The sequence below is a fragment of the Varanus komodoensis genome, unplaced genomic scaffold (genome assembly GCF_004798865.1).
Source record: "Varanus komodoensis strain SLA01 unplaced genomic scaffold, ASM479886v1 scaffold39, whole genome shotgun sequence".
Classification (NCBI taxonomy): Eukaryota; Metazoa; Chordata; class Lepidosauria; order Squamata; family Varanidae; genus Varanus; species Varanus komodoensis.
Window position 1 is genome coordinate 859,253 of NW_025335922.1, and position 13,879 is coordinate 873,131.

Here is a 13,879-nt window from a genome sequence, read left to right on the forward strand (position 1 = left end):
GGAACGCTCATGTTCAGGGTTCCACCCAGCCAGCCCTGCCCGCTTTGAGGAGGTGCCATTCCATTCCCTGCCACCCACCAGCACAGTCATTCAGCATTCTGTGCTCACAAAGCTCTCACTGGGCTCTTCTGAATTCCACCCTTGCCCCCGTTTTTTGTACTTCTGCAAACTTTGGGCTTTCCCCAAACCTGCTGATACCATCTGTTGTCATTTGTCTACTGTCAGGACAAAATGAGCAAAAGCTTTGCCATAATATGCTTGCTAAAAACCTGACACTGCAAGAACAGCTTCAGATCTTGCTTCCCACATGCACCTTAGAATTGCTAATGGACCTGATCGTTGGGGGCACACCTTACACATGTTAATGTTTGCCTGTCCTGAAGGTTCTTCTCTTTGTGTTGTCTTAATCGTAAACCCTATTGCTTTGCTCTCCTGTTACTCTAAAGCAAGGTGTATATGATTCCACATCCGCCACCTGATTCCACACTCTCTCACAATCTGTGTATGTAACCAAAAGGGTCAGGCAAGAGAAATGAAGGGCTCATTTATTTAAAGAATGCCTGGCTACCTAAGGTTGCTCATACTCACCTCTTGCCTGTCTGGCAAAACCCCCTTGGTGACCCTCTTTTATCAGATGATGCCTGTAGTGGAGATCTGTCTGCTTCCTCTCTTACAGGCCTAAAATAGTACACCACGGAGACAGGTGGCTACTTTGCAAGTTTAAGAAATGTTATCTCAAAGTTCTCATTTGGAAAATGGCAGCAATAAGCCATAAGAAATGTATGTGCCCCTGGTTCTGTTACACAAAGTCAGCTGGAATGGATGAGGCAGTACAGGATCTCTTTAAGACTGACAGAGGGGATAGATTTACTGTGGTGCCTTGTAGTTTGAATGACTCTAACTTCGAACAATCCAGAGTTCAAATGCTAAAGTCGAGGTAAAATCACTCCAAAGCTCAAATGATGCTTCTACTTCGAACTGCATGCACAGTGAAAAAATGTCATTAGTGCATAAACATCATCTGTTGTGCGCCCAAGTCATCTCTCTCTGTGAAACATCTCTTGTGTAACGCTTGTATGTATAGTAAATACAATTTTCATTTTGTTATACAATACATATTTACACGTTTTATTGTTTGAGTTTTAATAATTTTGGCATGTAATTGTGTTGTTTTTACCTTAAATTATGTGTATTTGCTGTTTAAGTTTATCGAAATAGGTATTCTTTAGGGTTTGGGAATAGATTAATTAATTTTCCATTATTTCTAATGGGGAAAGTTGATTTGGACTTCAAATGATTCAGAGCTTGAATGGCTTCCAGAAACAAATTAAATTCAAAGTATGAGGCACCACTGTAATTGCCTAGTTTTATCTTGGCTTTAGCTGAGTACAAATGCCAGCTTATGTTTGTTTTTAAAAAGTTTAATTGAACTTTGCAAATGAATAGTGGTCCACATTTTTGTTTCTCAAGAGGCAACCGTATCAGTTCTGCAGACTTCTCAGACCAGGACAGTAACAAATCATCTTTCTAGAAAGAAACATTCGTGAAAACAAATCATACATTTGGACCCAAGGGCACAATACTGTGTTTAGGCTTCCACATTCAGAAGAAAAAATCAACTGTGGATTCAAATGAGTTCACTGAGTGCATTGCTAAGAATTTGACTTGTGGATTCTCCAATGGACCAGCTTTTCACAAGTCACACTGACTTGCAGACTATTGTTTCTATTTTCTGTAATTTAATGCAAATTAGTCATAAATAAATACCAAAAAAGACAGCCAGGCCAACAAGCCAAATATAGGAGTTTCACCTATAAGCTTAAGTGTGAAAACATACATTTTGTGGGGCTTTGTGTGTATTGGGAGGGATTTCCAAATTTCCAAGAAATTGTGCAAAATCTGATTCCATCCATGAGCGGACAACAGAACAAAAGCTTCCTGATCATCTATGACATGCAGAATGGGATTTTTGAATGTCCACACACCCCTGCTTAGCAGGCATTCTTTCCAAGGAATCACGCATATGATGGAACTTTAGAGTATTACCTTGGCAATAGTATTTTGAAGAATTTGCTGAAATTCAGAACAGAACCAGGGGAAATTATTTATTATGGGAAAAGATGAAAGCAATTCAATTACACATAGTTCAGACAGCCAGAAATTAAGAGAAGATTGTACAATAAGCATCGCGTGACCCAGCCTGAATGGTTATAATACACATAGTTAATGATGTGCATAAACAATTATTGATATTTATAGGTGTATAATTAAGGAGCCATTCCTCTTCCACAGCTCCTAGAGTTGTTCAAAAGCACAAGCAAGTATCACGCTCAGATTTTGTACTCACCCAGGAAAATACCAAACTAGCCACAGGGAATAATTTGCCACCACATTACACTGCTCCTACTTTGTTTTCAAAAACAAGGAGCCAAATTTGAAATAAATGTAAACAGAGGCAGGAGGGAGAGTAAAAGGTAAAATAAAGTAGCTAGTTTTAGAGAAGACTCCATTACTGAGTAATTGGATATAGATCAGTTCATATTTGCAAGTTGCATCAGACACAAGAGGTTACCAAGTATGCCCTGAAGCACAAGCAGGCCAGCCCAAGACATTTTGGCACCTGACAAAGAAAAATCAAATGCATTTATTTCTTGTATTTGTTTAACATCCCATTCAATATAGTTCTCTAGGCACTGAACAGTGCAATTTAAGATACAATAACAACATAATACCAACAAACTACTTACATTTATTACATTAGTTTTCTGCCTTTTCTCCAATAGCCTCAGGCGAGGCTTCACATAGTTCCTCCTCTTCATTTTTTCCTTGCATCAACCTTGTGAAGCAGGTTAGACTGAAAGACTGTTTGGCCCAAAGTCATTCTGCAGAGCTTGGCTTCCTGGGAATTTAAACCCAGTTCTCCCTAGTCCTGATTTGATATCCGGTCTGACCCATCCACGCATGGTTCTGAAGCTGTGTCCCCAAGGCCATGAACAACATAATAGACAAGGTGACACCCTTGAAACCAGTTTCTGCCAAGTCCCACATACTCTTGCGGATAATCTGTCAGGGGACACATGCCTGTGCAAACTCAAATTGGGCTTCTCTATCTTTCTTCCATCCTGTTTGCTCTCTCTCTTTCCTACAACCCATTTTTAATTTCTGTCCCTGCCACCCCTTCTCTCTCTCTCTTCCTCTCTGCTCAGTGGGGATCCAAAGGGGGGACAGATCATTCTGGCCAGAGATTTGGCCATTGGCAGCTTTAGAAATTAAGCTGAGGGCTGCAAGTTGCCCATCCCTGTTTGAAATGTTATCCCAGAATCTGCTGCTTCAGTCTGCCTAATTATATGGCTGGTCCTGAAGAAGACTGACCTTTCCAAAATTAGGTTGCAGACAAGGAGATAACAGAGAGTATCATGCGACAACATAAATGTGTACACTTTCAAGGAATTCAGCTTGCTGTGCTCCAATAAAACTTTTAAAAATCTTCATTAAGCATCTCATTCTGTGCAAAAGCCTTTACTGCAGATGTCTGTAAAGATGTATATACTGAGGAAGCACTAATATTTCCTGTGAAACCAGATGGTATAAAGGTTGATTCTAATGCAAGATGGTTCCTTCCTACAAAAATAGCTCTGGATCAATACATATGAAAAACAATGTGTCAGAATATGGACAAGTCTTGCTCTGGGGTGAGCAAGAATCTAGTCTCCTGATCACAAGTTACTCCTGTCAAGTCCATTCAGATTTTGTATTGTGTGTGTGTGTCTTTCCACTGACATTTTTTCACTAAAAGGAAACAATATGTGCCTTAATGCAATTTCTTACAATGGGGATGGATTTAGAAAAGGAATAAGCAGTGCAACCATTCTTAAAAGAATGAACGGCATAACCCTGAAAAGAAGTGGAAATCCAGACAAGGATCACTTGGAAGGTAAACAAGACAGTCAAGGCTTTTTTCAGCAAACTGAGAACAGAGAGTGCTGCCCATGCGACTTTCTGCCTCTGCTAAGCAAGCTTTGCAGGCTTTTGCATTGTTTTAAAAATCCTGCGAAACCTCTTTGAGCAAAGGTAAGATTAGGACACAAGAAATACATGCGTACACCTCAGAACCGAAACCTTCTCAACCCAGTTCCAGCTGTCAGACTCTGACCTGAGCCCAGTCCTCAGCAGAGTTCTTCCTAGGAACGAATCTGAGGGGCAGTTTCCTGGCAGAAAGGTCAACTAGATGCACTCCCATTTGTAGCCTCTGTGATTCTGTAAGCAGTGGAAAGCTGGCACAGCAATAATGAAATAATATAAGCAGGCTGTTGATGTGTTTTCTGAGCTCTTAAGTTCTTTTGAGCAATAGCTCCTGGGGTGATTTAGGTAATAAGCTATTTATGTGAGCTGCCAGTTTTCCTCCCAGTTGGGTTTTAGGAACAGGATTGAAAATGAGGCCTTCTGTGATACAGAAAGCAGCGAAACTGAGAGGCTAGGAATTAACTGCAAATGCTGTTTGGTGATGATGCTATGATTTTCAGAAAAGCCAGGCCACAGGACTGAATTATGCTGCACATGGTACAGCTTCACAATTCATATTTATGAATTTAAAAGGCCTAAACTCAGCTCCAACCATGTCTACCAAGGCGTCTGCCTCAAATGTCCAAAAAGGTGTCTATGGGACGATCTGCGGTAGGTGTTTTTACCCACATTGTAATGATTGAGTCACGGTGAGGACACTCCCTCCAACTTGTCCTCCTGTCATTCTATCCTGAATTTCTTCAAACTAGTTGCATCAAAACCTTTTAATATGCTGAATTTTCCTTAGGTATATGTTATCAGTGCCTGCTAAATTTGCAATACTGTTCTAGGGACAGGAGGAGTGACTTCAGTGGGTTGTCTCTGGGGATTCAACAAAGCATCAGGGATTCAAAGTTCTTTCAGTTGCTTGTTGCTTTCCTGCCTCTTCTAGCCCAAGGCGCACCCTCTCCCTCTCCCTCTGCCCCCACCCCGTGCCCCTTTACCTCTCACCCAAGTTGCAAATATAAGGCTGTTTCCTCCATCCCTCTGCTGTTCTTGGAAAAATAAAGTTTGCAATATTTTTTCAAGTCTCCTTTGGCTTCTTGCTCAAGAAACAATCATCGGGAATGCATGTTTACTCAGAAGATAATCGCATTATCCTCAATGGCCTTACTCAAAACAAATTACATTGACTTCAGTGGAGCTTACTTGTGGAAGAGTCAGCACAGCAAAGGGCTGCACTTGCTTGCTCTTGGGTAAAGGATAATAGGGGTGCTGGTTGTGTTGGCTTCAACCCTTGGGAGGAAAGCAGTGAGCAGCACCTGGCCCCCCATCTCTTCCCTTCTCCTTCCTGATTTCTTGTGAATGGGTAGAAGGAGCGGTCCTTTTTAGAGGAGGCACTTCTGCCTATTTATTTATTAGATTGATATCCCGCCTTTTTAATTTCAAAGTCTGAGTGGCTTACATCACTCTCACTCTTATCCACACAACAACAGCCCTAGGTAGGGCTGAGAGTCTGGGATCAGCCCAAGGTCACCCAGTTGGGTCCATGGCTGAGCAGGCACTAGAAACCAGATCACCAGAGCCTCAGACCCACATGATTAACTGCTATACCACACTGGCTCTCTTATTTAATAGATTAAAATTTTAAAATCCCTTCTCACACCCCCTTTCCAACTCCTCCTACTTCTCCCACACTTGCACTTGTATGTGATAGAAGCACACATTTTCAATTATGCTGTATTTATCAGCAGATGCCCCAATGTGGTAAATGCATTTACCATAAATACCAAGGCTGTGTTCCCTCGTAAACCGATGTGGTTCTAGTGTATATATCCCATATAAGAATACAACTTTCAACTGAATAAAGAGCTTAAGACCACAGTCTTGTGCACTTATACACCTTTGAACTCGTAGACTTACATGCATGGAGTGCGGCACTTTGGCAGTGATTTCCGTCTGCTGTTCTTTTGCCCTGTGCATTTATTCTAATTGGTCATTGGTGGTCATCTAATTTAGGCAGTGGAAAGAAGGAGGCTAGGGATGGAGAGGAGCCAGTGCAAGCTGGCAGCCCTTTTTGTCCCCACTGAGGTCAGTTGTGTGCTCAGGAGAGGCAGCTGGCACAGCTATTCCTGTGTGGGCTGCCATGGGGGATGAGGGCTTAGTGTTTGCAGTCCCAGTTCCGCATTCATAGGGCCTCTGAAAAATCCTGTAGCTCCTCAGACAGCATCAGGATGCCATAAGAATCCTAAGCTGACTTTGGAAAGCAATTTCCACTGTGGTCAGTCTGGAGAATTTGTAAATCAGCTATTTTGTGTTTTAAAGTATAGCTGTAAAACCAAGCAGTAGCTTATTCCTTCTTTCGCCTGAAATGATTAAAACTAAAGAGATAGTTTGAGTGTTTCTGGAGAAATCCTTCTTGTGAATTCTATATTCTATAGCTCTATGCTATAGAAGACAATACATCTTACAGATGGGATGGCTTGGGATTACCTTAGGCATCTAGAGCTGATGTGTAGTCTTATCTGCCTACGGATCCTCTGTCTTCCTTCTTGCTGTCTCTCCCCTTTGGGCACAAAACCACAAACAGTTTTGTCCTTCTCCACCTTACATCACCATGCCTTCTACGACTTCCACCTTGTTCTTCAGGCTGCTTTGCTGTCCTCCTTCACGTCCCAAGATCCACTTCCTTCACAAAGCCTTTTCTGAACTGCCCTAAACATACCAACTTGCCTCCATCTGGCTCTTTCTTTTTTCCCATCCTTGTCACTCACCCCTTCCCCAGCTCTTGATCACTCCTTCTTTCCTGTCTTCTCCAGCTAGCCCAGCATTCCCCTAGCTAGTGGCCTCCAGATATATTGGATAACAAGTCCCATTGTCCTCCATGCAGATGATGGGAAAGGTAAACTAAGGACAATATCTGAGTACGGTGCTGTGGTCCTACTCAAGGAACAGAGAAGTGATTGTAAAAACAACCTGAAATGAGCAGAAACACTCATTTCCAGATTGGGATGGGTCAGCAAACCTTACTTGGATCAGGGCCATTAACCTTTCCTTTCTAGAGAAAAATGTTTCTGTTCATTTCAGGTGGATTTTAACCACTAGCTTTCTGTTGTTCTAGCAGCAGGTCCTGCTAGTGCCAGGGGAGTGCTTGATACAGTGCCAGCACATATAAAGGATGCCAGACTGGGGAAGGCTGATCTCCTGCACATCATAATTAGGGATGTTGGAGAAATCCAGGCTGGAGTCAGATGAGCTCACATTTCTATTAAGTCAGCCTGCAGATTCCCCAGTCGACCAGCTTTTCACAAGGCACATGTGTACTAGGGACTTGCAGAACAATTTTTCATTGGGTGGATGCGTAGTTTTGTACTAAGTTGAATTAGCACTAATTTCCATCTGCACATGTGTGCATTAGTGCTAGTGCACATAGCATAGGTAGAATGTAATTCTAGTTCACAATTCCATCAGTGAGAGGAGGCTGGAATGAAAGAAGCCCAGCAATCCATGAAATAGAGACAGAACAAATTAATATTATCTGTACCTCCTTAATGATAATCCCTCTGGGCAAGGACAATAATCTTATTTTGTTTAGGACTCCTAGTCTAAGGTGATTGCTTAATCAGTGTTCAGTGGTGGTAGCTCTAATGATGGTAAAACTATTTGAATAACTTTAGGCTGGTAGCAAGCATCCCTTTCTAGAGAGGGGGGTTGCCAATCAAATCCAGGCACTCTTGGATGAGACTGATTATCTAGATGCACAGTCAGGATTCAGGCCTGATTTTGGCACAGAAACAGGCTTGGTCACCCTGTATAATGACCCATGCCAGGAGAGAGGCATGGGGAGTGTGACCCTGTTGATACTGCTGGACCTCTTGGTGGCTTGTGATACCATCAACCATGGTGTCCTTCTGGAGTGGCTGGCTGAGATGGGAGTGGGGGGAACTGCGTTGCTGTGGTTTTGCTCCTACTTGGAGGGCCATATCCAGAAGAGGATGCTTGCTTGGGGAATACTGTTCAGTTCCATAGATTCTCCAGCATGGAGTTCCTCAGGGGTCTGTTCTATCCCCCTGTCATTCAACATCTACATGAAGATGCTGAGGGGGCAGAAGATGCTGAGGGGAAGTTTTGGCCTGTGTTGCATCAGGCTGCTGATGCCTCACAGCTCTACTTCTTTTCATCATCAGCAAGTGAGATCGTGGATGTGCTAAACAGTGCCTGGCTACAACAATGAACTGGATGAGGGCCAACCAATTGAAACTCAGTCCAAACAAGACTGAGATGCTGTTGGTAGGTGGCTCCTTTGACCAGATGAGGGGTGTTCAACCTGTTCTAGATGGCACTGCACTCCCTTTGAAGGAGCCAGTATTTAGGTTGTGGGGGCTCCTTGATCAATTCGTCACTTGAGGCTTGGCATTAGTTGCTTGGAGCATCATCTACCAGCTTTGGCTGGTGGCCCAGCTATACCTTTATCTGGACAGAATAGCCTGGTTTCAGTAGTTTATGCTCTGGTAATCTCTAAACTGGACCATTGCAATGTACCCTGCATGGGACTGCTCTTGAAGATGGTTCAGAAGCTGCAGCTGGTACAGAATGAGGTAGCCAGATTAATATCCAGGACTCGCATGTCTGAACTGCATGCTTCTGGACCTAACTCAAGGTGCTGGTTCAGCCTATAAAGCCTTCCATGGCTTAGTTCCACAACACCTGTTGAGAACATCTCTTCCAGTTCACTCTACCATGCTCCATATCCTCTGGGGCACTCCTCCAGTTGCCAACCCCAGGGAAGTGCAGAAGGTGGCAACAAGGGGAGGAGCTTTCTTGGTGGTGGCCAGGAAAGGGAATATGGGATAACCTCCCCACTGTGCCCTGGCTGGTGCCAAATCTGCCATCTTTTTGGTGCTTGGTTAAGTCAGCCCTCCTTCTGGGCTTTTAAAGACTTACCTGGCCATCAGGGGCTTTAGGGAGATCACCAGGTGTTTCATCATGTTACACCCTTTTTGTTATTCCTTGTTATGGTCTGTTTTTAGCTGATTTATTTATTTTATTTTTTTCTGATTTTATATTTTTATTGTATTGCTATCACCTGTTTTTATGGACTGTGTAAACCACTCAGAGTGCTTTGGCTGTGGGGTTGTATAGAAATGAAATAATAAACAAACAAACAAACAAACAAACAAAATTTATCCCTAACAGCTTCTGCTTCCTTCTCGGTAACAAGAGCTGTTCAACTCCATACAGGAAATTTAGTCCATTTTTAATGTTTCATTCTCACAGAAACCTTTGGGCTGCCCAACAAATGTCTGTGTTATCAATTTAGCAGTGATCTGGCTGTAACAACACACTCAATATTCAGGTGGTCCTGTACCTATCATTTTGGGAGTGAAACGGGGTAATCTAAAACAACATTGGCAGATTTTGCACATTCCTAGCTTAGCTATGCAGAAGTATGTTAGTTTATAAATTTAAATTAAAAAGCAAAACAAAAGACCAACCAGGACCTAGACTTCTGGGACCTATGGAACCATAAAAGCTATTGAGCTGCAGAATGTTAAAGTTTGAGGAGGAAAAAAGATAACAGTGGCTGGATGGATCTGTTAGAATCCCTAGCAAGTTATGTGTCACAAGGAGAAAAGTCGCTGCTATATACTGAGTCAGACCATGGCCCCATCTAGGCCAGTGTTGTCCACACTGACTGGCGGCCAAGGCTTTCCAGGCTTTCAGGCAGGAATTTTTCCAGCCTTGCCTGGAGATGCCAAGAATTGGAATCATCAGCTCTGCATGCAAAACATGGGTGTTCTCACTGGACTTCAACCCATCCCTCAGAGTGCACTGAATTAGCGCATGTGGATGTGGGGATCCGTGCCAGGAGGTTGAAAACTTTCCTCTCAACACTGTCAGCCTGATAGTTCAGGGAAATGAGAAAGAAAAAATTAACTTTGTTTCCCTTTCCCATGCTCCAGGAACCCCATCACAACCTTACGACAACCCACCCGCTTACCTCCCAAAACAAAATGTATTGTAGACACAATAGCTCTCCAGATTTGGGCTGGGGATACACATCAAAGGTTAGTTGTAGCTCCTCAGCTGTGCACTTCTGGTTTTCAGCAGAAGCTATTATTTGCACAGCACTATTGGCCAGCTTTTGTGTTAATCGCATACCTCCCCTTTGGAACAATTTTAAACGGTTGAAAAGCTTTTGAAAATGTTTGCAGACCCCTGAGGCAAGAAATCAAACCAAAAATCTATGAAGAATAGCGTGGTGAATGGGAAGAGGGAGTCCCCAGGTTCTGCATGCAGCTTTGTAGAAATGAAGGGGCAGAGTTGAAAAATGAACACCCACTTCTGTATCCATGTGCTATTTTTTTCTACAATAGTATGTAGTCATAACCTTTGGAAGTTTCATCAAGTGTTTTTTTAGCCATTGATGCAAGAATGGTGTAACTGGAACTATTAAAATAAAGCCCCTGTTGGTAAATGTTGATGTTCTCTCTGAAGAATATGAATAGTTTGGGTGTACTGAAGAAAGCTTACTAGAAACAACCTGTTCCCCACTGATATTTCACGCAGGTGGGAATATGGCTGCCATTTGCCCCTCTGTTTACATCACCTACCCTAGGTATTTAGCAGGCAGGGCTAGTCCTACTGTGAAGCAAAGTGAAACAGTGATCTCAGGCAGCAGATGTTGGACAATGTGAGGGGCAGCTCCTCAGCTGTTTTTCTTCTGTTGGAAGATAGCGCTGTGTGTTTCAGGCAGCCATTTTTCCTGCTACACCCAGGTCTGGTGGACAATCCTGTCCCATCACCTGTGTGGACATAAGCGTCAGCTGCCAGTCTGGCTGGCTTCTGAAGGTGGAACGGAGAGGTGCCACCTTGTCCTTCACCACAGCGTGCAAAATGTCTTGAGGTGGCCCTGAATGTCTTAAGCTTACAGCCCTCCAGAGGCTGCCACAGCCAGGGCGTTGTTCCCCGTTGCTCCAGAACCCTCTTCATCCATTAGCCTGCTCTCATCACAGAGGGCGGTATCTTGCAACAGATGTGGCAGTGCCTCTGGGAGAACCCCTTCAGCTTCCTTCAGCAACAGGCCCTGGTAGCATCTCATATTTTCCTCATGAAGCTGAGTTACCTCAGTGTTCCCTCCATAGGCGCCTGCTGTGTGGTTGGCTAAACCATTGGGGACATTGGCCACATGGACCTTGTTGCCCGTCTGCTTCTTTCTGTTCTTGCCCTGGAAGAGAAGGCAGGTGAAGACCTGCTTGAACCTTCTGCGGAAGTGCTTAGAGATCAGAGCATAAACGATGGGGTTGAGGCAGGAATTGGCATAGGACAGGCAGTGAGAGGCCAGGCGGCAGGCATAGGTAGCTCGGTTAAAGGGGAAGTAGCCAAACCAGAAGCACAAGATTACCAGGTGGTGTGGCAGCCAGCACAGGCAGAAGAGGACGGCCACAGCAATAATCATCTTGGTGACCCTGCGCTTGGCTTTACGGGACTCTGAGATTCTCTCAATGGGGTCCACAGCCGTCCACAAGAATTTAATAGTCCTAGCATAAGCCAGACTGACGACAATGACGGGAAGGATGTAGCCAAATACAAAGGTGAGAATATCCAAAATTTTGCGGCGTTGGTCTTCCCAAATAGGGACGCAAATGGGGACCTCCTGGTAGTGAACTATTTGGTAGTAGCTGAGGTACGGCCCTGCAAAAAGCAGTGACACTGTCCAGATCATGATGATGGCAAGAGCTGCATTGCGGGAGGTGCGGAGATCCCGGGATTTCAGTGGGTAACGGATAGCCAAATACCTAGAAGCAGGATTGTAAAGAGTTATGGACAACAGAAGAAATTATGGCTGCCCATGTCTCTACCCATGCCCCTCACAATCATCATCAACCTCCTTTTCTCACTCCCCTGTGGCTGCTTCAGTGTCTTGTCTCCTAAATTCAGGTGGCATCTAGGCTAGACCACGGTAATGTGCCCTGCCTGGGGCTGCCTTTGAAGATGGTTTGAACACTTCAGTTAATGCAGAATATCGGCTGCCTGGATATTGGTGGGAACGGGGCAGTCTGCTGACGTGACACTGATATTGTGCCAGCTGCTCAAGCCAATTTAGAGTTTTAAGCTTTAAAACTTTACACGGTTATTTAAAAATCCACCTTTATCCCTACCAGCATGTTTATACTCTGAGGTCATCAGCAGAGGCCCTTATCACCTGTCCACCTCCAAAAGTGGTGTGAAAGTGAATTAAAGGGAGATGAGTAGGAGACAAATAAAAGGGAGAGGGCATTTTCACTGGTGGCCCCACAATGCTGTAATTGGCTTCACTCGGGGATTCATGGGGACCCTTCTTTGCCGGGGGCCCTTCCTGTGCCTGTGGACTGCTGGTTTATTAGTGTTATCCACTGTTGTAACGTTTTATTGATTAGATTTTTGGCATAGTTTTATATTGCTTTTATCTTGCATGCTGGCAGCTAAGAAATTAGAAATAAATACCCCGCCCCAAGATTGTCCTGTTGACAGGCCCTTTATAGGTCTTCCCAGAAGACCTCAAACATGTTTGGGTTAAAATACCACTGAAAGATCCTTATTCTGTGGCCCACAACAATGTATGCATATTTCACACAGAATGTGATATGGAATTGGTGTTTCAGTATAGAAGGAAGACAGAATAGGTTCAGAAATCCATATGTACCCATGGGGAATGCCAAATATCCAACCTGAACAGAGAGAATGCATGTTCTGGCAGGAAAGTATTCACATATCCTCTGTGAGGCTAAGAGCGGCTAAGTAGGATGAGCTTACGAAGAGGAAAGGGAAGGAAAAACCTGGAAAGGATAGGGAGGTAAAGTGGAGAAGATGTATGAAGGGGAAGCAAGAAGTACTCTTTGGATTGTATGTAGAGAGGATGAGGTAAAAGCACGAGGGAAACAGAGGCCTGGGGAACTGGTCTGAGGTAGTGACAATACATGCATGGAATGGGGTGGCAGAGTTCAGACATGACACAATGGCAGATGGGAAGCCCCATTTTTGCATATTCGTCTACAGGGTCAAACTCCCAAAAAGTACAAATCTAATACAATCAGAAGACCCTTTCTACCTGATCTGCAAAATTTTTACTTTTAATTTAAACCACTCAGGTGGGATACGTTCCATTCTACCACTTCAAAACTCCACCACTTCATTCTGCTGCATCTACCCTTCTTCTTTTTACCCTGGCTACACACAGGGCAAATTCTGACAATGTAAGCCATCAATCAGCATATTTAGTTACTGAAATATCATTTGAAGAGAAAAACATTTAAGAATTTTTAAACACGAACATATACATTTGCAAACACTTCACTAATTTGGATATTCAAAGGATATTCATTTGGCTATTGCTCTTCTTCACCACTATCTTCTGCAGAAGAAGTAGCAACCTGATCTTGATCAAGAAAATCCTCTTGCTTTGAGGGACAAAGGGTTGGTTTTCTGGGTAGTAAAGGAGAAGTGTTTGCATTTACCTGTCCACCGAGACAGCTGCCAGGGTGAAACTGCTGGCGTACATGGTGAGGTAGATGAGGAAGTGCACCGCCTTGCAGGCGAAGGCCCCAAAGAGCCACCCATCCAGTGTGTAGATGGTGGCTTGGAAAGGGACGCAGAAGAGGATGAAGCAGAGGTCTGCCACAGCCAAGTTGAGGATGAACAGGTTGGTGGTGTTGTATTTCACCTGCCCGTTGCGGAGGAGCACAGCCAGCACCAGGCCATTCCCAACTGTGCCCACGAGAAAGATGAGTGAGAAGACCACAGGCACAACAATGCCAGCGGTGCGAGCTTCTATGCTGTCAGAAGATGTGTTCCAGCTGTCTGGCATCTCTCCATCGGAGAGAAAGGGCCTGCCAAG

General features: G+C 44.0%; 1 protein-coding gene across 1 annotated transcript; it reads right to left on the reverse strand.

Moving 5' to 3' along the window:
* Positions 1–9,148: 9,148 nt before the first annotated feature.
* On the reverse strand, positions 9,149–13,879 carry GALR3 (galanin receptor 3). The gene is made up of 2 exons (XM_044441327.1): positions 13,500–13,879; positions 9,149–11,801 (listed from the first exon to the last, which is right to left on the reverse strand). The coding sequence occupies exons 1-2, from the start codon at positions 13,847–13,849 to the stop codon at positions 10,931–10,933; spliced, it is 1,221 nt and encodes a 406-aa protein (XP_044297262.1). The 5' UTR covers positions 13,850–13,879; the 3' UTR covers positions 9,149–10,930.